Source organism: Corvus hawaiiensis, chromosome 3, assembly GCF_020740725.1.
Source record: "Corvus hawaiiensis isolate bCorHaw1 chromosome 3, bCorHaw1.pri.cur, whole genome shotgun sequence".
NCBI lineage: Eukaryota > Metazoa > Chordata > Aves > Passeriformes > Corvidae > Corvus > Corvus hawaiiensis.
This window is the reverse complement of record NC_063215.1, coordinates 110670648-110694456: the sequence shown is the minus strand read 5'-3', so window position 1 is coordinate 110694456 and position 23809 is coordinate 110670648. Positions and strand designations below refer to the sequence as shown.

The window sequence follows — 23809 nt, the reverse complement described above, 5'->3', positions numbered from 1 at the left end:
CAGAGATCATGAGGGATGATCACCCAGACCCCTTTTGTTCTTATAATCTGGGAGCTGTGAGTTATATCTCTTAATCTCTCCTTAAAAACCCCAGGGCCAGTGAAGCTCAGGTTAATGACAGGTAGAGTTTACACAACCTGGCACCACTAATATTTCTGACCCTGGATAATGCTTCAGCAGCTCATGGTGTGATGACTATGAAAGCATCTCCATTGACTTCATGTGTTGTGCTGGGGAAGGACCACGTTGTTTTCTGAATGATGTGATGATAAAAACTCCCATTTCCCTTAAAAAATCTGTTTCTCACCATGTATAGGAAAAAAATATTTGAAGACCACATCAAGGCTGTGATTTCTCTTAAGCTGTGGAAAACATAGAACAAAATCAATTAATATAGTCTTTCTTTACGTGGCTAGAAGGGTGTTTCAGTTGAAATATATATATATATACACACATACAGATATGGGTATATACACATACAGACATTTTTCTATACACCTGTATGTATGTACACATACACACACACGTGCACACATGGAATTGTAGAATTATAGAATGTCAAGGGGTTGGAAAGGATCTTAAAGATCCTCTTGTTCCAACACCCTGCCCTGGGCAGGGGCACCTTCCATTAGACTGGGTGGCTCAAGGCCTTGTCCAACCTGGCTTTGAACACTGCCAGGGTTGGGGCATCCACAACCTCCCCATGCAACCTGTTCCAGTGTCTCACCACTCTCACACTAAAAAAAATCTTCTTAATACCTTACCTAAATTTCCTCTCTTTCAGTTTGTACCCATTATTCTTTGTCCTATTGCTACAGCTTCTCTGTCTCCTCTGGAGGCTCTCCTTCAGACAGTGGAAGGTGGCTGTGAGTTCTCCACTCAGTCTTCTCTGGGCTGAACAGCCTCAACTTTCTCAGCCTGTCTTTGTGCGGGAGGTGCTCCAGTCCTCTTATCAGCTTCATGTCCCCTCTCTGGACTTCTCTGGTCCCACGCCCTTCTTATGTTGGGGACACCACAACCGTTCGCAGTATTCCAGGTGGGGTCTCACAAGAGCAGAATAGAGGGGGAGAACCTGCTGGCCACGCTCCTTCTGAGGCTCTGAGGCAGCCCGGGGCTCAGGGGGCTTCCAGCGCTGGGCAGCACAGGAAGCGCAGGTGGGTGGATGCACACACACACCTGCGCACAGGTACACACCTGCGCACCGGTGCGCACATGCGGGGGCACACGGGCTGTACTCAGCGCGGGACGGGACTACAACTCCCGCCATGCCCCGGGGCGGGGAGGGGGCGTGGCCCCGCTGGGCCCCGCCCCGCTGGTGTGGCGCGCGGTGAGGCGGGGCGGGGGGGCGGCGCGCGGCAGTCGGTGTGAGGGTGGCGGAGCCGGCGGCGTCCATCGGCTTCTTCTCCTCGCCGCTTCCCGGCAGCTGCCGCCGCTGCTCCCCGGCCTGTGGCTCGCAGCACCGGCCCGTCGGAGCCCTGCCGGCCGGAGGTGAGCGCTCTGAGGCTTCTCCCCTTGTCGTCCAGTCGGATCTATCGCCCTCCGTGCGGCCGTGAGGAGGCTGAGGCTGCCCCTTCCCCCCGCTCCCGGCCTGCCGGCGTGGGGTGCCTCTTCTGCCCGTTTCCTTCCTCCCTGGGGTGAGTATCGCGCTTGTCGCGACAGAGCCCCATCCGCGCGCTGCTACTGAAGGGGTGGGGGGCCTGCCCGGGGCCTGCCCCCTTCCTTCCTTCCTCGGGCTCCTTCCTCCCCTCCCCGCCGCCCTGCGCGCTTTGTACTGCGCCTCGCAGGGCTCGTTGTTGTGGTTGGTTCTAAAATAATTCTCCATTCTTATTTTTTTTCCCCCCGGGGGTTTGGGAAGTTTTTTGTCTTTCTTTTTTTTTTTTTTTTCTTTTTTAATCTTTTTTAATCTTTTTCTTCTTCCCACCCGCCCGGAGTTGGCCCCGCTCTGGAGCTGGATGTGCTGGGGAAGCTCTTTGTCATGGAGCGGCTGCTGAGCCGTCTGCCCTCGGGAAAAACATCACTTAAAAAAAAAAAAAATGGAAAAAAAAAGTCGCTCAATACTTGAACACTAGGGTTCTGTTGAATTCGGGGGTGGATTTTTTTTTGGCGGCGGTGGCGGTATATGTATTTTTCGGGGGTAAGAACGAGCTCTCCCCCCGCCTCCCCCGCGAAGTCCATTGATCGCAGCCTCCCGTGCCGGAGCGCGGAATGGGAGCAGCACGCAGGCGGGTGACAACAAAACAAAGGGAGATTTTGTCTGGCTGTTGTTAACCTGAAAGATCTTGGTGGGAAAGCTTGCTTCTTTTTCTTTGGACTTTTAAAATTTTTTTTAAAACCCTAGCTCTTCCAAATTTGATGTTGTTTTACTCTGGAAAAATCCAGATAGGCGGTGGGTAAGTTGTGTCTTTAATTTTAAGCTTCTTGGGGGAATTGCAGGGTTTCTCTCCCATCTCCTCAGCTATGGCTCTTTTGTGAGCAGCCCGCCGTCCAGCGCAACTTGTGTCCGGCTTTTCTTTTCACTCTTGTTTTCACCTAGTTAAATAATGCGTTTTCAGGAGGATCTAGTACGAAGGGGACATTTCTGCCTGCAACAGCTGTAGAGAAGATATTCAAAAGGCAGGGGAGAGGAGCAGTTGTGTTTTCAGCCGAATAATTTTCGTTCATAAAGGGTATATTTTAAAGCAGTTATGTTTTTATTACCAGAAGGATCTTTCTCCCCCCCCCCCCGGTTTTTGTTTTAACTGCCCCCTCAAAAACTGCAGCTACTTCACCTCTGCAAAATGCAGCTTCTGGAATACATGTGAGGAAAGAGCAGTCTGGCTGTAACGCTGGTGTTTCTGGCCTTAAAGGCCACCCCTTTTTTTTCTTTTTTTTTTTTTTTTTTTTTTTTTTCTTTTTTTTTTTCTTTTTTTTTTTTTTCTCTGGGACTCCTCTGCCTTGAAAAAACACTACTTGGCAAGGAAAATTACGAAGCCTTTCAGCTAGCTAGAAGCTGGCGCTTCTGCATCTGAAGGGCGATAGGTTTATTTCTTTTTCATTTTGAACGCGTTTGGGGGCGGGGGGAGACCCGGGGAAAAAAAAAAAGGCCGTTTCCGGTTTCTGTTCAGCAGCGTTTCAAATTTTTTTTCCCACAAAGAAGCAGCCGGATGACCTGTTGATGATACGTCTTCGGTTGCTTTTTGTTCCAGAAGGCGCCTGTAGGTTAGTGGAGATGAACAGGCTGCCCAGATCTTCGTTTGCATGTGTTGTGTGGTCTGTGTGGCTTTGGAATGTTTTAGGCCGACAATTTTGGAATGAGTAATGTAGAGCCAAAGTTCAGACCTCTGCACGGGACACCTCCCCTTTTCCTCTCCACCGCTGTCCTTCCCCTCAAGAAAAAGCATGATTTGTTGAAAATTGAGCATTGGTAGTTGGAAAATTAGACTCTCTTAGTGCTGTGCAAGATCAGTGTCCTAACTCTTTGAAGTCGTGTGAATGGCCTGGCAGGAAGCTTTAGGAATGCATTTTGGTTGTATATAGGTTGCTACCGGGTACCTTAAGCTTCAACATCTCCTATTTCAAATGAATTAAACATGTAGGAGCACCTACTGTTACGCTGGGTAAAATCGTGTAACGTGTGCCTGATGAATGTTTCCGTTCTTACCAAACACTGGAATTTGTTTCTCAACACAGCAGCTCACCGTGCTAGTGTTCATCTTGGAAATTTACATTCTGAGTAACTACTAGCATTTCAGTTAAAGTAGAACTTAACATACTACCTCTGCTACAACCATTTTGTATTTTGGTAGCAGTATTGGTTTCTATTAAGAAACCAGGGATGGCAAACAGGATCCTTTCACTTCGGCATTTTTAGCTAGTGACTGTGTTTGTAGGTACAAAGTAGAGGATCATGTGCTTGTAGCCAGTGGTATTTAAAACTCTTATTCATTTGTAAGGAGCTAATTAGAACTATTTTTTGATATAAAATGTCTTTTCAGACAGGAACTCTGGAATACAGGAAAGCAGAAAACCCAAAGCTTTTTGTAGATGCTAATCCATGCCCTGAGCTAAGAAAGGAAGAATGAGGGTGTTTCATGAGAAATCAGTCACCTTTAAGTGCATACTTGTAAGCGAAATTACACAGTTGATTAGCAATTCCTGCTGGATGCCAGTAATTGGAGGTACTTGTTGCTGGCTGGTCACTGTGCGCCTTGCTGGTTAGATTGTAAAAGTTTTGACTGAACATCAGGATGAAAAAGTCCGGCTCTTTTGCCTCCTAGACATTCATTCCTTAATCTCCAGATTCACAAGCGTGCTGACAAACTGTCAAAGGAAGTGACAGCAAAGCCATGGGATAGGAAGTAGGTCGAGTGCCGCTGAATGCTGCTGAGTTTCAGTGGAAAAAAAAGCAAGCATGTTTCCATCTGATCTTGTTTCTGTTTCCTTTCAATCTACTGGTTAGCAGGATGCCCCAGGAAGTGTCACACTCCTACTGTAGTTCCCCAGTCCTACTGAAATTAATATTGCATCTCCAGTCAGGCCCAGTTAGCCTACTTGGATGAAAAGATTCATGGGGAAGAAGGTAAAACAGCAATTTAGTTATGAAAAATCATGTCAGCTGGGCAAAACTTAAGTGGCTCTGTGCCTCTCAGGAGGTGGTGGGCAGCTCATGGGCTGGATTTCCCTGTCCGTGTGCTGCTGTGGGCTCTCCACTGCGTGCTTGCAGGTGGGCTGGGGCAATAAGGTAGCATCATGGCACATTCTTTGTGGCCTTAATGTTTTGTAATGGATGTGGCCATTAATAGTTACAAGTGATTGTGTTTCTTGTATAAAATGTTTGAATGTATGTATTCAAAAGCCTGCCTTTCAAGTTAAAAAAGATGGAAGCTGTTTGTCCTGCTAGAAATCATCCTAAAACTTAAAAAAAAAGCAAGCTCTACCTTGTTTCTGCCTTCTGCTAAAAGTAGTAAAAACTCTTTGACAATAACTTGATTTGCAGAAAAATGACAGCCTTGCACTATGAGTATATTCTTTTACAAGTATCCTGTATTTATATTGGTTTGAAAAGAGACTTTTTCTTCAGGTAGGCAGAGGTTCCTGGGTGCTTTGCACGAGTGAATGCACAGCTTATGGGCTGCCTAGGTGAGCTCTGTGCCATGGACTTCTTTTGCTGACACATGTGATGTGATTTGGAGCACCAAATGTTCCTAGCTGCTCAAAGTGACCTTTCTGGAATAACCCTGTAGTGTGATGAGTGATTGTGAAATAGTTGACTGGAAGCTACAGGCTTTGCAGGAAAAAGCTATTGTCCTCTGCTGGCACCCTGTGCTGGAGGTAGGTGCTCATCAATACCAATCCTGCTCTAGCAATGTCTCCTGGCTGGCGTGTGAGGTGTAAGTGCTGTGAGGTGGCATTTGGGGACGTGGGCTCAAGTGTGAACAAGTCAGCAGCTTGTTTGGTTGAGACTGAATGCAGTGCCTGGGTGAAAGTGTTTGGTTAAGGACTGATGGTATCCTCTGGAGGTTGCCATGCAGGAGCACGGCTCAGTGCATGAGCAGGTAATAAAAGTTAATCTGCTGACCTTGGTTTTAATCCATGCTGCTGAATTTAATCACAGTGACTTGAATGCCACCCATGGTACTTAATGTAAATGCTGAATTTTGGGCTTGAATCTCATACTCAAAAGCAGAGTGGACTAAACCTTGGAGTGAATTTCTGGCTGTGGTTTCAGGATTGGGAGTATCCTATAATTTTATTCTTCTAATTAAAGCTATATTGCAGGTTTTGGATTAGGAGCAGTCAAAACCTCTTACTCTGGTCCAGTAATCATATTCTTGTCAGGAAGAGGATTTGTTCAATTCACACTCCCTTTCCTTGTTCACCTGTATATGTTATAGAAGACTTGGGATATGTGTCAAGGTTGGCTCAAAACACTCTTGATCTGCCTTGACGTTGGCTAGACAGCTATGCCAACCAGATGTTTTTCTGTGCCAACCCTGTTTGTAGAAGTTAATTCCATAAATGTGTTTTTAGAAGGGAGAAAAGCGTTCCTTGTGAGAAGTTTTTTTAATAGTACAGAGTTAATTGGGGCAGGGAGGTGCCAGTCTGGCTACATTAGGGTGTGTATGTATGTGTGAACAGCAAGGAGGGTATTGAAAGGCTATAGTTAAAAAGACCCAAACCAGAAATGGTCTTTAGAATATTTTTTGATATTGTTAAGGGTAGTTGATAATATGGATAGCTTCTAGATAATGGTGTTTTGTGGATTGATTGAGATTTTGAGTGAATGGGATCGATAAGAAAAATACTGTGTGGGTACTTGCAGGTTACGGGTTTGGAGTAAGTTAGTCAGGTAGGATTCTCTGGGGGATAGTCTGTTGGAGCTAGGACTTGAAGATACAAAACAGCAAACAAACAAAACAAAAAAAAACCAACCCAAAGCAACCAAAATACAGAAAAATAATAAAACACAAATCCCTCCCTAGCCAGAATTTTCTTTTAAGTAGACCACCATCAATGGGTTTTTTCCTTCTATTGCCAGTTGATTCATCTGTCTGGATGTACTTAGCTGCTTGTATTTCAAGTTTGTAATGTTTCTGTAACTATGTAACCCTTTGGGCTTCATTACAAATGCTTACAAATACTCTTTTCTGAGCTGGGGTACCTATTTTCCTTATTGCATGGGCAAGGTAGGGAATAGAGATTGAATTTTAGGGCACTGATTTGTTTTTTGTTGAAAAGACTGTTAAGATTTGACACCGATGGAGCTCAAGGCCTGCAAGAATTTGTGAAGGCATAGTGAGAACAAACTTGGTGATGTGGTTTGTACATCTCACACTGTCCTGCTTGTCTCTTCAGTGTTTCTGCTTAATTGTCTGAACCGTGCAGTGAGCAACAGGAAAGTCACAGCTGTTGAGTTAGCTTGTCCCTGCCAGTTTATCCCCACGGATGATAACCCCTTGATCTGGGCTGAAAACACTAATGGCTTCATTGTTTTTTGGGTCAGGGCAGTCAAACTGGCATCTCTGGGTTAGATCTAGCTCAAAACATTTCAACCAGCCAGTCATCTTTGCCCAGGAATTGATCTGTCTGGAACAGCTTGCGAGGCACCCAGGTGGAACTGTGAACTTTTGGAAAGGGAGCTCGTGTGCCTGTGTAGCCTGCACATATGGCCTCCTTACACTGTAAGACAAGGTTTAACCAGTCACAAAGTTAGGCTTAGGGTTCCATATGTTCGTAGTTCCTCTCCTTGAGTCAAGATCATGCCTTTCCAACAGGTCTGCCCCAAAGTGCCCACTTTCTCTGCTCCCAGATCCTTCTGCTTTTAATAGTCTAGCAGTATTAAACAGTAAAGACTAGATTTTTAAAATCATACAAGCTCAAGTACTGCATCTGTATTTTCTTTGTCCTAAGACAAATTATTCGCGTTAAATGATAAAAGTGGTCCCTGAAGAATTTCCGCTAAGAAATCTCAAGGCTCCTCTTCTCTTTAAGTGTTAATATATATACTGAGATTTTTGTCTTGTGCTACCTTGATATCCTTTCCACTTATCTGAAGCAGTTGTAGTTCCATACAATATTTTTACAGGAATAATTATCGCCTTAATTGTGGTTTAACACAAGTTTCAACAGGGAAAATAAGCAGTGATCCTTATGTCAGATCATGGAGCTGAACTCTTTATTTGGTATGAGGCTAGGGGTAAAAATGCAAAATACGTGGAGGTTTACTGTAAGTAATTTACTTACTTCTAAAGAACTTGTTGCTCATTTTCCTTCTTTAATGCCCCTCCTGGGATAAACTGCTATATTCTAAAAATGTCAGTTGTGTCATTTTCCACTAATTATTTTTCTTTGTTCAGCTTTGTTTACTTTTTTCCTGACCCACTTCAAATACTCTGAGGAGTGCTCAATGTGGAAGAAAGTAAATGCAGGCAGATATTAGAGTTGCTGTGTTTAGATTGCTGCTGTATTTTAAGGTTAGCAGAAGATAACTTTGAACTTCCGTGCTGCAGTGCAAGAGAGTAAAGTGGCTGCAACCCTTATTAATATTGGAGGTAGGGTATGTGCTCCCTCTTGGATTTGGATCTGACTCCTTTTTGCTGGGCAACTGCAGTCTTTTGAATTTAGGAAAGAAAATGGAACGTGCTAACAAATCTTCTGATAGAAACTGGGAGAGTTCCTCCTGTGTAGGAAACCAGAGTGGTTGACTTAATATTTGAGAAGCCAGAGTTATGGACTGTTCAGTCAATACTGCTGTTTTCATCTTCATGATCAAGCTTTCATGGTAATTAGGTTTCAGATTTAAGATGCTGCTTTCAGAAGTCCACAAAAAACTGTATCATGCCCACAAGTGGCACGAGCACATTGTCTGTGCAGTTGAGTAGTTACAGTGCAGAAGATAAGAGACAAACTATAAAACAAGTCGTTGTGGTAACACCTAATTTCAACACCCGCTAATTGTGGGGGTATTTATTTAATGTACTTTGAATAAAGAGCTGGGAGAGAACCAGCTCAAATGGCCTGAAACTTAGAGACAGTCGGTTAAAAACTACTTTTTAACAGGACAAAGGTCTAACAGTTTTTCAGTTTGGTAATGCAGAGAACCAGAAGGCCCAAGAGCAGACACTTAATGTTTCATTTGTTCTTTTTTTCTCATGTGATAATGTTGAGGCAAATTTGTGATGGTAGTGCTGACATTTCAGATAAAGACTGCTTCCTGCTCCAGTCTTCTGTGCTTGTGCCTCTTAGAGTTACAAGACTGTGTTTTAATATACATACATACATACAGATAGATAGATAGATATACATATCATATATATTTATAACTGCACTTTGTACTCTGGGAGTAGCAGACCAAGCTTTAGACAAATTACATTGTAATGCATATTAGTCTGAAGACAGTTGATCACCCCTTTGTGCTTAGATGGCTTTCATGGCCAAGTCATCATCTCTTGATTCCTGTGGTAGGTGGATCCATCATACTGGATCTTTGGTTTGTTTTTTTTTTTTAAATAATAAGGTAATTACTATGCTGCTGGTAGCCCACATCAGTTGTTTTAGTATTTATTAGGTACTGCATTTGGTGGATGTGAACTATCATTCCAGTTGAGCTTTCCCTTTTGGTGCAGGTGAACTGTTGCCTGCGGGGTGAGGTTTCTGTAAACTGCTCAAGGTTATTCCTAAGGGCTGGAGTGCACCATGATGAGGGTAACAGCTTGGTGGGGTTTTTTCTCTTGTCTTTTTTAAAAGAAGTGATGTATTACTGTACTGAGGCTATCAGCCACCTGCTGAAATTGAGGAACTCAACTTGATCATGCAGGCAAGTAAATGCACAAATAGCTTTTATTTTTATCCTTTTTTTTTTCTTGCACGTGTGCATATTTATACAGTCAGTACTGTGGCTAGTATTTTAGCTTTGTCAGAGGGTTTCTGAAGAGCAGATGTGAGCATAGGGTAGGTTCTTGTACCTCTCACTGCTGGCTGAGAAAGGTCAGCGTGCTCTAGTAGAAAGTGTGGGCTTGTAAGCCATTTGTGACTTAGATACAGCAACTACTTTTGAATTTCTATGCCGATATATATAGGCTATTTAATTTTTTCCTCACTGAAATAAGCTTTCATATATCCCTCTTCTGAGATATACATAGGCAGCAAGAGGAACCTCTGCCTCAAGAGGGGAAGTGTTACAAGAATTTTTGCTGCCTTTCCCTTACTCTCCAACTTTGGGGAGGGACTTGTTCAAGTTGCCAGTTTCTAAACAGGAGCAGAGAGAGGAGCCTGATCCAAAAGGTGAGGGAAGAGTTAACGCTTACTTTAATGCCAAGAGAGACCAGTCATAGGGAGAAGTGAACATTATCATCTTAATAATCACGTGTCTGGTGTCTTTCAGTCTCTTGGAGTCCACAATAGCAAGTAGTGTAGACATTCTGCTATTATTTTACAGCTATTATTGAGGAGGAGTAACAGTCAGATTTATCTGGCTGCTTTATATATTTCAATACCTCAATCACCAAGAAATAACAGCTTTAAAGATTCAGACAGTGCTTGGCTGACATGTAGAGTGAGATGGCATGAGAAGTTTCTTGCCTCACTTTGGGCTGGTGTCAAGTGTAGCATTGCCTATTTCCTCTTCTCTTGCTGCTCCAGTTTCCCAAGGCGGGGCTGCGACTGAAACTAACAAAGCTGGAATTGTGCTCCACTCTCCTGTTCAACTAGAAAGGAGTGCAGGATATAGGAGGTGGCAGGGAGAGGAACCTTTGTGCTGGGATGGTGGATGATGTCTCCAAAGTCCCAGATGGATGTTAGGCTTGTCTCTTGGGTTTTGTCCTTATTTTAAAAAAGGTAAGGAACTCACAGGTTGTTGATGCTTAATTTGTTAATGTTTGGAGGCTGCTACGGAAGTGCAAATAACTATTCAGTTACTAATCTAACCTTGCCCTGCTTTGAGGCATGTAAACTGATGAAGTACCAACAAATGTGAAGGTGAGTGAAAAAAATGATTGTGCAGCGTGAGTTGCCTGAGTTCAGGCTTCTCATTTTTCTTCTGCTTTCACTGTGTCAGATGTTTAGAAGTGTCAACATGACTGAGAACTAGGTAGAGCGCTTACATGAGGCACGAGCCTGATGCTGAGCAGGAAAGCACAGTGTTTTGGAATGTGGGGAGGTCTAACATCTGTTTGTAACCTTTTGTTACAAGTGGAAGGGATTATAGAATGACAAATGGTGATTCTCTGCCAATGGGCATGTGTTCCATTCAGCATTGCACAAAGCACACCAATTAGATTTAGTACAAATGTTCCCTCAGAAAGATCACCTTGATTTAATTTTTTTTCAGATGCGTAAAGTAGAAATGAACTGAGGCTCTCTGTTTGTTCTTTAAAGACTAAGTACTATATTTCTAGCTCTTGGCAGACATTGTCCACAAGTACTTCATGTTCCATCGGGCTTATGCCAAATTTAATGTACCGTGTGTACTGAAAGCATCAAAACCAGGCTTACTTTAATTTTAGATTTTACAGCTACTATTATTGATTTTTCTTAGAGCTGTTCCATCCAATATGCTATCATGTTAATTTTTTTCCCTGCAGGAGTTTGGGGAAGGATCATGACAGTCTTTATTTCTGTGGCTGGGGACTGTTTATGTGACTGAGAGCTGTAGATCAGACATCTCTGCAGTGGCCAAACTCTCCATTTGTAGAAGCTAAATCAGCACACTGCATTATTTGTGAACTCTTTGCTTTAATACTGACTGGTATGTTGTGACTGAGGGCAGTGTTAACAGAGTCTGTCAACCGTCTTTCAAGAAACTTGATTTTTATAAAATCCCGAGACAGGAAGCTGAACGTAGCAAAAATTGTGAACTTTGATTTTTCAGCACTTCCATACTGTATGAATAGAAAGAAGCCTGACAGAAAGACCTTGGATTCCAAAGAGACAAAAAAGGGAAGAGGTAGGGGAGAGAAGCAGAGCACAAGTAGGAGTTATGGTAGGTAGACAAAGAGAGGAAGGAAATAACTGAGGGAAAGAATAGGATATAGTGCAAAACTGCCAACCAACGTGGGCTGGAGCATTTGTAATGCTGCAGTCCTCAGGTCTGCTGATCCCTGCCTGACAGCTGTGTCTGCTGGCCTCAAATTTTGGCTGTTCATCTTTTATTTTCAACCCTCAAGGCCAAGTAGCTGTGCATAAGCATGGCTTCTGGCCAGGTGGCTCATAACACTCAGAGTGGAACAGGATTCCCTTCCATTGTGTTGATGCGGAGCAGCATGGCATTCGGTGGGGCCTGGGTTTTCCCTTTCACTCCTTCTGCTGAGGCTGCTTTTATTAAATGACAGTCTGTTTTGGTTTCTGCTTTGCAACTTCAACAACTCTAGCAGAGGGTAAAGTTGCTCAGTGCTTCAAAGACCTAAGTAGATAGTCTGTCTCTTGATAGAGACATAAAATCCCAATGACTTCTACATTCCCTGTTAATAGTAATCATTGTAGTTAAAGTGTGGGGGAATTCCTAATTAGTCTGTATTGTAAGCTTACCCCCGGCAGCTGGTGGTTTTTCTTAGGCCTCCTCTTTTGCTGAAGTACTAAGCATGGTTTTAAGTCGGGTGTCTAGTTCTCAGCCATGGTTTATACTTCAGACTTTACTCCATCTCTAAGATCCTGATTAATCTTTGGAAATGTTACTTAAGCTTTGACAACCTTCAGATACTACCTCACGATCTTCAGAGACTGTATTTTGTGACCTACACCTGTCTTCTTATTGCGCTCCATGTACTGGAGTCTCTTTTGGGGCCTGCTCAGTTTCTGCAGGTTATCTTTGCCAGGCAGGGTCAGAAGATGCTTTCCCAGCATGCAACCAAGTCATCAATTCAGAAGAATTATTGGTGGAAGAGTTTTTCAACTGGGCAATAACCTGTATTAATGTTGGTGTACCCCAGGTTTTATTGTAGCAACTGATTATGGTAACTTGCATTAATGTGAACAGACAAAATACTGCCCTGTGAAGAAATGTACAGGAAATGACTAAGCCTTGATGAAGACAGAACTATGGGTTGTTCCAAGAGTGTTTTTGTAACTGAGACAGGATTTTAATTTTTTCATTTATTGCTGTTACTGTGCTTGTTTTCAAGCTTAATTTTAAAACATCCTTCATATAAGCTTAGTTTTAACTCAGTATGCATGCTAATAAGATTACTGTTGTACTGAGCAGTCTTTTACTGATGAATATAGCTTCTGTTACCTAAAAAAACAAAATAAGTTGAATAGAAGAGCAAGTATACAGAAAACAAAATTAGCTCTAGTTGAAAATGAGAGTAGTTAAGTTTCCTTGTTTTTCAAGATTCAACACAGCTTTTAAGTACTGCTCAGAAATAAATTCTTACTTCCTGTTATCTCACTATTAATTGGTCCATGCATTTAAAAATACATAGTTTTACTGTTTTCCTGGAAATGAACACAAAGTCATATGGAAGGTGGTCCCAACTCTTTATTCCTGTCATCTGTTCAGGTGCACTCTGCACTGAGTAAATCCCAGTTGAGAAACAGTTTGGAGCATGGATCTGTGGAAATCATGGTTGTGGAGAACCTTGTGCCATGTAACTGCTGTGCCACAGGCAGGCCTGCTGCTTTTGCAGGCAGCAGTGGTTTATGCCACCTTAAAATCGTTTAACTGCAGAATGTGTTCCTACTATACATTAACAACTAAATCCAGGCAATCCTGCAGTGATACAAATAGGTGATAAATAATAGCTCTGTGATGCAGGGCTTCTGTCTTTGCATGCAAAGCTCATGCCTCTCCGCTAGTGGCCAGGTTTGTCAATGAAGAAAAGAATTTGGAAGGGAACTCTGGCGTTCATCTGGTCCAGGTGTCCTTACTCTAAGTAGTTTAAAGTTAAAGCCAGCCTTTTCAGCTCTCTTATTTTGCAGGGTTTTAGATAACACAGCCAGGGTGTCTGCTGACAGCGCTTGTCTAATGCTTACCTGCAACTGGCAGTCTTCTGTAAATGTAAAACTATGGCTTATCCAGTATAATGCCAGAACATATTCTTAAATTTCAGTAAATCCTGAGCACACCAACTGGCAACTGAATTCCCTGAATAATTTGGAAGAACTGAGCATTTGAGTTGCTTTGCACTAGAAGTATTGACTGGAGAGAATGGTATATGCTGTGGTCAAAGACACGTTTGTTCCAGTAGACACTGAGCTAACCTCTACAAAACCACTCTTTACAGTGGCTGTGAGTGAGAAGTAGATCTCCTACCTGTGCCTCTGCCAGCTGACAGTTCTCAATTGCTGATGCTCCCTGTTGGTGCTGATGTGGATGGGGCTTAACCATATGGTCTCACTCTGGCTTTCTCTCGCAGTGTTGAAAATCGTTGTCCTGTCTGCACTAGCAGCTAACTGATCTCAGCTCATTGTTGACAGCCACCATCATCAACAGGTCCCTTTCCCTCTGCGCGTGAGCCTTTTGATTATGTATCGTAAATCCAAGTGGAAGTGCGGTTACAATCTCGAGGTGCTTGGACATGGTGAGTTTGCATCTACACAGTTGTTCTACAAGAACAAACTTTTTTACTTGCAAATGAACTTTTCAAATTTTTCGTCTAGAGGATTCAGTAACTACTTCTACGGTTCCTTTCAAATAAAGCTTTTATTTACCTCTGGAAGATTTTGATTGAGATTAGCTGCTAAAAGTACAAGTGTAGAACAATACAAACTATTTCTATTGTCTTGCTGTAACTATCTGTGAAGGTATTTGTTCTCTAATCACTATCTTTTTAAAGAATACATGGAAGATAATGCTTTAAGTAGTTCATTGGACAGTATCTCACTACAGCAACCACTCACAGCTTTTATAAAAATGCAGAGTATTATATTAGCAAGATGCCTTCTAAACCGTACCAAATTTACTTTCTCGTGCCCCAATGTTTGATTTCTAGCTAAGGTTATTTCTAGAGGCTCTGATACAGTATTTACTACCTGCTGAGAGTGATGCCTTCTCCATTTCATTTCCCTGGCCTGTGCACACACATAGCTCCCCCTCCCCAGATCTGAGCTATGCAGTCCTTGGCCTGTCTTTACTCCAGACCTGCTGACCAGAGTTTTTCCATGAGCTGAGTTTTCTCACTAACTCAGGAAAAACAAATTAATTGTGGGAGTTTCCTAAGAGGTTCAGGGAGCTGTGCCTTAAGTTTTGTTATTAGACTGACTATATATCCTTCTGATGTGGTAGGCTTAAAATTCTTGCATTGCTTTCAGTAGCTTTGCCTGTGAATATATCTGTGGCTTGTTCTTTTTCCTTAGCTGTCTGGTTTGAGGACAACAGCTGCTGCCTCCTCTCAGTATTGCTTGAGCCAACTCACAATATACTGTTGTGAGAACATCAACTTTACCTTGCTTAGACCAGTTTTCAAGTGGAGTTAATGTACTAGTGAAATTGAGAGTACAACCTCAAGTACAAAGGGTGTGATTAATAGTGAGAGGACTTTTGGCATGTAACTTTGAAAGTGTTTATGGTTTTATTTTACATCTCAGGGGATTGGAGCAAATAGGCATGAGATGCTAATCATAATAATGTTTTTCATGATCAAAGCTATCAGCGCTTCAATGGCTGCCATTTCTGTTTCAACTGCCAAAGTCCCAAAACTAGCTATGAGCAGTCAGTATTGGTGGTTAACAGCCTGAAACATTTTAGGTATGGGAAATACCACTTCATTATTTCACATGAGTTTGCTGACTTGAATTCATGCTGCATATTTATTTTAGTTTCTGATCAGCCCTGTATTCCACTGTGCCTCTCAATTTTCTGTCAAGTTTCTTTCATGAGTGAATTCTTAGTCCAAAATTCCTTAACTCTGCAAGTGTGTTTCAAAGGGAAGCTCAACAGATAATGCAGTATGGTGTAGAGCTTTTAAAATAATGTAGGCGTTAGAACATAAACTTGAGAGTCTTGTTGGAAAATGCATTAGGAAGAAGATTCTATCTCATGAAACATGGTGGGTCAGAGAGGACTTGCTGTGTTCAAGTACTAGTATATAGGCCAAAAACACTTGGAAAAATTCTAAAGGAGTTGTGAAACAAAGTTGAAGCTGGTGGCTTAAGAAGCTGGAGGGTAGCTGGCATTTAAGTGTTTCATCCCTTCAGAGAAACAGTAGACAACTAAATACTGTAACTGACAGTGAACATTGTCTCTGACAGCATTGTAATTATTTTGAAGGTCTGGGGCTTATCCAGAATCAGAGAGGTGAATTAAATTACATGTCCCGCCAAGATTTGCTCTAGTACAGTCTTGCGCAGGTAGGCTGATAGTGATCTTGCTTATGCTGCTGAATTCAGTTGCCTTCAGTGCAGCTGAATCCTTACTTACACCTGCATAGTTGGGCTCAAGAATCAGATTTGGTGAAGTGACCTCGTAGATGAAGAAAAACAGAACATGGGCTTCAATTTTTTTTTGGCACAGTATGCTTAGAAACAAAGTCCTGCTTCTCAGTACAACTGATCATCTGCTAATCAGATGAGCTCCAAATCTCAGTTTTATTTTTGTGATACATTGGGAAGGTTTAATATAGTAATAGAAAGAGAGAACGAAGTCTGCTGCTTCGTTACTGTGCCAGGAAATAATCCTTCCTCCCTGACCAGTACCTTAGCTGTTCCAGCCATGGCATGATGTAGTTTTATTTTTTTAACAATGGCTTTATTTAGATTATCCTTTTAACTAATGGTTTTGGCATGCTTTAAAAAGACCCTTAAGGAAGAGGATCTTGTTGCAGAATTCCAGTCTGGGCTAAACTTACAGGCTGCAAGTATTTTTACTTTTTAAAATTTAGTTAGATATTCTTCATTTGTGCCACACTAAAAACCATCTTTGGAGCATGTTCAGTTTGCAGGCAGTTACCTGAAAGGCTGAAGTTCTGTCAAAGGATTCAGTCTTCTGTACACTGGAGCTGGTTTAGATTACTCTGTGCATTTGTGGTGAAAAAGAGATTTCATGTTGCTTTTGATTAAGAAGAAAGCTTTTCTTATGATCTTTGATTTCAGTTGGCTGCCACTTCACTGGGAGTTTTGATTGTAATATTTCCATGCCCCTTTATGTTAGGCCTTCTGTTATCTTTGCTTAACTTTTGTATTCTGGACCTTTTTTTTGCCAGTAAAGATAAGTCTTGCTGCTTCAGTATATACAGTCACAGTGGTATTGTTTTGGGGGTGAGAATTGCAGCCTTTCTTTTTCTTACACAATTTTTGTTTTAGGTAGACTTCTCTATTAAAAGTTAAGGAATAAGCACCATGCTATGTCTTCGTAAATGAAGACATTTATTTAAATGTATTAATAAAATAATTAGTAAGTAACATGTGAGGATGTTGGGGTAGAAATCACATTTATTATGATTATTAACCTTCTCATATTGCTGAATGGGGGAGGATGACTGGAAAAGACAGGACTAGCTATGAAAAGAAATCCAGTAATTCCTAAACTCTCACCCCCTCATGTTAGGCTCAGACCTGTTTTTAAAAAGAAGGACCTACAACAAGTAAAACATGTAGTTAGTCCTGCAGCTGGACTTTTGTAGTGCAGTAAATATGAAGATGCTTAGTTGTAAGTTTCAATACCAGAAGCAGTAAAATACAGCTCTCTGTCACAAAACTGGGAGTGTGCAGTTGTTCCCAAAAGTGGTGTTTTGCCCCACAGGCACCGAGCTCTAACTCATGGTTCTCGTTGAGCAAGTTTCAGGACTGAAGCTTTGTGTCAACAGCTACACGTCTGCATTTTGGCTATAATATTTACCTCAGTCTTTTAAGTAATTGAAAAAAGTGTATCTAATTTCTGATATGAGAGAGCTACTGTAACTGTTAGATTTTAGATATACAGCTATTTAACTTTCATTATATCTAAAGTTACCGGTTCTTCCCCCCCATGGTATTAAACTATACTTTCAAAATAAAGAGCTTAGGCCACACATTGGTTTTAAAGTGAAAACTTTTATAGAAATAGGGGGTTTTGTGCTTACCTGTTTTTCTTGTTGTTGGGTTTTTAAAAATTTTTCTGCAATTTAAATGAAGTGCCTCCCTTCTAACAAGGAAAAAAGCCTCAGCTTGGAAGTGGTTACTAAAAGATAAATTTCACCTCAGAAACTAATAAAATTATTGGAACTGATATACTCCTCATGTTGGTTTTGTAACACTGTATAGCGTTGATAACATTTCAGAGTAGGTGACCTTGCATCTTTTTGTCCTAGCAGTCATGTTTGCATGCAAGGAATACCTATTATAAAAGGAGGAGGCCAAGCTTCTGACAGTGCTGTATTTATTGGTACGGTTCAAAGTTTATTCTGGGGACATGTAATCCACACACTTCCATCAGTGAAATGCTAAAAGTACAGAATGACTTCAGTGTTTTAAAAAGTTTAGGTACAACAGTGGCTGCTAAGCCAGAGAAAGTGTTTCCTTTATATTTAGAGAATATCTATTCTGCAGCTGGGGTTGATGTTGCTGGAGTGACACTGAGCATGCTTGACAATTTGTTCTGCCACTAAGTTGCATTGAGGCAACACACAGTGAATGCTAAAGGCAGTGCCGATGATCAGCCTTGACAGACTTGTAGCTTTCATCAAAACTCGCCTGACACTTCATAAAGTCATACTGGGTGTCTAGTGTCATATTGGCTCCAATGACTTTGCCATATTGAAGTTCTTTAGTTCTTTTAGTAATGTCTGTTGAATAGTTAATTACATAAATGGTATTCCGTAAATGTTTGAGGGTTTTTTGGTTGTTTTGTTTTACTTTGAGTTTGCATTGGTCCAGAAGCTTGAATGAGTCAGACATCTCTGCCGAATCTGGGTAGTGACTTCTTAACATGTGTCAAGGTTGCCCATGACAGTTTGTACCCTTGGAGCCTTCTGCTCTGCAAAGGGATGGCCTGACTGGAGACATCCTTAAACATAGGAGTAACTGATGACAAGCAGCAAACTGAATGTGTGTGGATGCTAAAAAGCTAGGAGCAGAGGAATTTTCCAGCTGCTGAAGCATTCTGCGAAGTTTTCCTGTCTCATACAGCTGGCTGAGAAACAGTGAAGACGGTTTTGTAAACTAATTCTCTATCTCTGCACCTGGGGTTTGTTTTCCAGCCTTGTTGTGGTATATTGGAAAAAATATTTTGAATGGGTGTTAGAGAACCTCAGCCAATCCTTCTAAGGGGTGGTTGGTCAAAGGACCAATGACCTCCTACCACTCTTGTGGACCACGTTATATAAACCAGTTTATAATTAATTAAATAGAGTTACTCTCCTGACTTGAATCGTGTCGTTCTTCTCGCCGTTCTCGGTACAACAGCGACGTATGTGAGCAGGGCTTCTGCAAACCTTTATGAATAGGTGTGAGTGAGGCACCGCTGAGCTCAGCCTGAGTAACTTAGCAATTTGAAGCAATGTTCATAAACAATGTCAGTCCAGAGAGGGCCAATCTAGCCCTAAAAACTTGCAAAGATCACTTCTGAAGAGCCAGATTTCTTGGAATGAATCGGTCTGCACTGAATGGGTGAATGAAAAGGGGCAACTGAAATGGCTCCTCCTGACCAGATTGTTACTGTTAACTTTGCTGTAGTAGAAAAGCAGGGCCCCTAAGGTTTCTGTGGTAGGCACAGATGCACTTGAAGATACCCACACAGGCTATGTTTGGCTATCTGGAGGGCACATCATGGGTTAAAGTGGAGGCTTCTCTTAATCTCTTTCCCAAGGTTCAGAAAGGAAGAAATCTGTACCACATTAACCAGTCAATGTGGTTAATAAATAAGTGATGCTGTAAATCATGTGAAATTTATTTCCAAACTCTCTAAAGTACTACTGTGTTCTGAATCGTCTGGTACTGTTCAAAAATCACTTTGTTGTGGTGCTGTCACAACTGCCCTTTTTTTGTGGCTGTATGCTCTTTTCAATGTATTTGCCCAACAGTGTTTCCCATTTCCTGAATGGAAAAATTCTTTTTTGAGAGAAAACAAGTAATTCTTTGCACAAAGCCTGCCTCTCAACGCATACAGGTACAAAGTGCAAAGTAGAGGTCAGTGCTAGAAGTGAGTTTGCAAGTGTGAAGATACTCCTGTGTGTCAGAAAAATGCCCAAATGAGAAAGAAATGTAGATTTTATTTCATGCTTGTGTTAGTTCAAATCTAGCTCCATCTTTAACTGTTCAACTCTTTTTTTTGCTTTGGAAGCTTCTCCAGGTAGCTTTGAAATATGAGCTGGTAAGTACAGAGAGCCAGAGTCCTGGCCAAGATGGAGCTTTGGGCATGGCTTTTTGTTTGTTTTGGGTTTTTTTTCAGAAGAAATTGTTGAGCTGTTTTGCTTGAACATTTTATGTCAAGTAAGTAAACTAGTATTAGTTGATGAGAAATACTCTGAACTCGTGTTCTCAAACCTCAATTTTAAGAGTCTTAGTTTCTAGGCCAAATTTTGAAGGTTTATATTCACACAGAATTCTGCTGTGGAATTCTTGTTGCTCAAGAAAGAACTTTTTTGTCTTCGGGAACACTTTCTTTGCTGGTAGAATTACAAAGAGTCAAAGTGCTGCCTTGCTAATGTAATTGCATTAGAGTTTGTAATGTGATGTAGCATCATTGAAAATGCTGGGGCAGTCCATGAAACTACAACTGAACATTTTAACACTGCCTCACAATGGGTGCATCACTTTGGCAGTTGCTGGAAAAATGTTCTGCCACAGTGCCTGTCACTATCCCTGTACTCCACCAATCTAAAGTTACTTTTGTCTTCATCTGCTGAATTTTGTCTGACATATGCTGAGTAGACAAGAAGCAATACAGATTTCAAATGCATGGCTTTTTTGAAAACAAACAGGCCACTCAGTCTCAAAATGCCTTTGCTTATCTTTGATGACCCGTGCTCTAGGGAATATTTCTTCTTGCGGTTGTAACTGAAGGCTGTGCTAATCTAAAGCTGCCATATTGAGCTAGATACTTTCCCTTATTTGAAGGTAATATTTTTCTGTGGACATAGAAAATTGAAAATTTGAAACTAGTGATAACCTTGAAAACCTGCAACTGTAAGTCAAATGTCAAACATAATGATTTCCTTTGGTCTTAATTAAAACTCGACCATATGGTCAGACCAAAGTCCCGTGGGTCCCTATAGAAATAGTACAGCTCCATCTCCATGGCTGAGATATTCTGTCCTGGGCTTTTTTTGGTGGGAATATATTTGGCACAATAATACCAAACATTGCATGTGATAAGAGCCAAGAGTACCTACCAGTTCTCCCTTGTACCTCTAAAGAAGTAACTGTGCTTCTGTCTCAGCCAAGGAGCAGAATTTAGGAATGGCATCTCTAGCACTGAATTGTTACTATTTGGGAATGACCTTTTTGTTGTTAGGTGTTAGTGCCTGCGCAGAGGTAAAGTGCAACTGCCTGTTTATTTTTATAAGCAGTAAACCTCTTACCCAAATTGGATTAGAAGTGTAGGAAGTAACGTATTGTACCTGTCTAGATATGCCAAATCATGCATTTCCCATGGGATTAGAAAGGAAAGAAAAAGATCTGATTGACTGGCATGGGATTCTTTTTCTCTGAGCAATAACAAACTGTGAACAGGCAGGTGGTCTAACATGAGAAGGTTTTGGAACTGTCCTGTTTGAATTGCTGGCTGTCGGAGGTGGCGCACATGGGAACTAAAGTGTGCAAAAAGTTAGTTTTGTGTTTATGGATAAATACAACTTGTATTAGCATAAAAGTTGGTTCACCTTAGTTTTTAAGGGGCAGCTTTTAATGTATCTGGACATACTTCTGTATACCACTATTAGAAGCCTATTGCATGTGATAAGTAATCAATTCTTGTTCTCTTGAGTTACTGCCTAAAGTAACATTTGTTCTGTACCTGAGCTCATAAAACAGCATTTAAAGTATTCCTAAAAAGATGTCCATGACTGTCAGAAGTACAGGGAACGGAGGTGCTGAACCCTGTGTGTCTGTGCAGAGCTGTAACATCGCTTAGCAGGCCGCTGTGAAAACCTGACCCTTGGCTTGCAGAGAGGAGGCAGCTCTCTGACAGCTCTCCAGAGGAATGTAGGTCATATGCTTTTATGTGCAAATGCTGGAGGTGATATGTTTAGAAAGGACCAAGTTTTCTACCTTGTGTGAAGACTGTCTAAAAGTTTGAAGTGAGGAGGAAGAATGTAGTAAGATGGTTATGTTTAATAGCAGTGATTTGCAAAATATTCAGGTATGAACTATGGACTTGGGACACTGACATGCAGAGGTGAGGGGAGCTGTTTTGATGTTATTCAGCACTTTTTTTACCAGAATTGTGGAGGGACTACAGTCAAAATAGTGAGTGTCAAGAGTTAGGAACTGAGAATAAAGCAGAAGGCTGTTGGATAAACTTGACTTTTTGCTTCACGCGCTCTTTAAAGGTAAATATATTTGCCTTCTTGTAAGAGATCCATTTGTGTGTGAGTTGATTAGAAACTGTACTGAATAGTTTTCAAACTTTGTCCCTCTTAAGATATTTTTTCCCTAGAATGTAAGTGTGGGGACACAGCCAGTTATAGCTGAATTTCCATAGCTGAATACTTTTCCTTTTTTTGCTAATCTGAATGAATAATCTAACATGAAATGTTTTTCATCACTGAGACAAAGGTGTTTTTCAGAACTGACAGTGTTACTACTTCTAGCAACTGTCTTAGCATTCTCTGTACAAGTCCATGGCCAAATGATCTGGCTTTGTGGGAATGAAAAATTTCCGGTAGTGCAGGTTCAGCTATAGTTCAGCTCTGCTATAACCTTAAAGGCTTTGCAAGTACAAAAATCGTGTCTTGGAAATGAATTCAAATTGGGCCTCTCTTTCTTTATTTAGGGGAAACCATAATACCTGAAGCTCAGTGAATCTGGGTTCTGATGCTGCAAGATTGCTGAACAACAGCTAAAAAATTCTTTAAGGAAGTGCTTGTGCATAGCCAAGATTAATTGAACCAGAAATGATCCTAGAGAACTTAAAAAAAAAAATCTTTTACAATAGCTTTTTCCAGGTACCTGGAAAATTAGAAGTTTACTGTCTTGGAAAGAAGCCTGGTGTGACTACATCTGTATGGCTCTGACTTGGCAGGTGACTTGCATCAGTTTGACCATTTTGGAAACAAATGTGCTTTCTTCAGAATGAGGAATGCTTTGCCTATCGTTCTTTCAGTCTTGAATTTTTATGAATTCAGCACATCTGGTGCTTCAGGTGGTACTTGAAGCCAGGTGAAGAACCATCTTCCTCTGGTTTCAGCTTGGGATAGAGTTAATTTTCGTAGTAGCTGTGTTTTGTGTTTAGGATGAGAATAGTGTGAATGCACTGATGTTTTGGTTGTTGCTGAGCAGTGCTTACTCTGAATCAAGGACTTTACAGGGTCCCATGCTCTGCCATCCAGGAGCTGCCCAAGAAGCTGGGAGGGAGCATGGCCAAGACAGGTGACCCAGTCTGGCCAAAGGGATTTCCATACCAGAGGACATCATGCCTAGTATTATGAACTAGGGGGAATTGGCGGGGAAGGGCTGGGTGCTGCTCAGGGATGGTTTGGGCATCAGTCAGCGGGGTGGTGAGCAATTGTGTGAGCATCACTTTCTTGGATTTCCTTTCTCTCTCCTTTTATGTTATCTCCCTTTTCCTTATGTTTTATTTTAGTTTCTTTCAATTACTTAATTGTTCTTATTTCAACCTGAGGGTTTTACCTTCTTTTCCCTGATTCTCCTGCCTTTCTCACTGGGCAGGGGAGGTGTGAGCAAGCAGCTGCATGGTGCTTGGTGGCTGGATGGGGTTGGTTAAACCACAACATTGTTTTAAGAGCAGCTTAATTCCCAGATGTCTTACTTGGGCAACAGTTGCTGTGTTGAACTGCTCATTGGGCCCCGTTTCTCTTGTGAGGGACTTCCATGGTGTAGCTGAGGAACGGGCACACAAAGATGTAAGGGTGGAACAGGACTTCATAGGAAGTGCTCATTAGGTTTGTCTGATGGCAGAGTATGACTCCTGTGATGGGAAATGCTTCTGTGCAGTGTGATGACTTATTGCCACTCTGTAACTAGGCTCCTTCAGTGACAAATTGCTCCACAGTTGCTTAAGAATTATCATGGCTGGATGAAAGACATTTTAGAGTTGGCAAATCTGTTTGAAGGAACATTTGTTGTGCCTCAAGAACTTGAGATTCTATTTAGGTCTTTTACCCAGCTGTCCTACAAATCTAATTAACCTCTCCTACCCCATCCAGAAGTGGTCAGTGTAGAAGAGTTCATAAAGTACCACCTACCCTTCATGTCACAGAAACTTGAGATGCAGAAAAGGGTTCTTATCTCAAAGCTGTAG

General features: G+C 41.7%; 1 protein-coding gene across 2 annotated transcripts in view; it reads left to right on the top strand.

Annotated features, from left to right (window-relative positions):
* Nucleotides 1–1350: 1350 nt before the first annotated feature.
* PELI1 (pellino E3 ubiquitin protein ligase 1) overlaps nucleotides 1351–23809 on the top strand; it is a 43860-nt gene continuing 21401 nt past the window's right edge. Inside the window, exons 1-2 of one of the 2 annotated variants that reach the window (XM_048298383.1) lie at nucleotides 1351–1634; nucleotides 13830–13994. In XM_048298383.1, the coding sequence (XP_048154340.1) occupies nucleotides 13940–13994 (55 nt within the window). In that variant the 5' untranslated portion in view covers nucleotides 1351–1634; nucleotides 13830–13939. The remainder of the gene's footprint in view (nucleotides 1635–13829; nucleotides 13995–23809) is intronic. The other variant, XM_048298386.1, reaches the window with a different exon arrangement.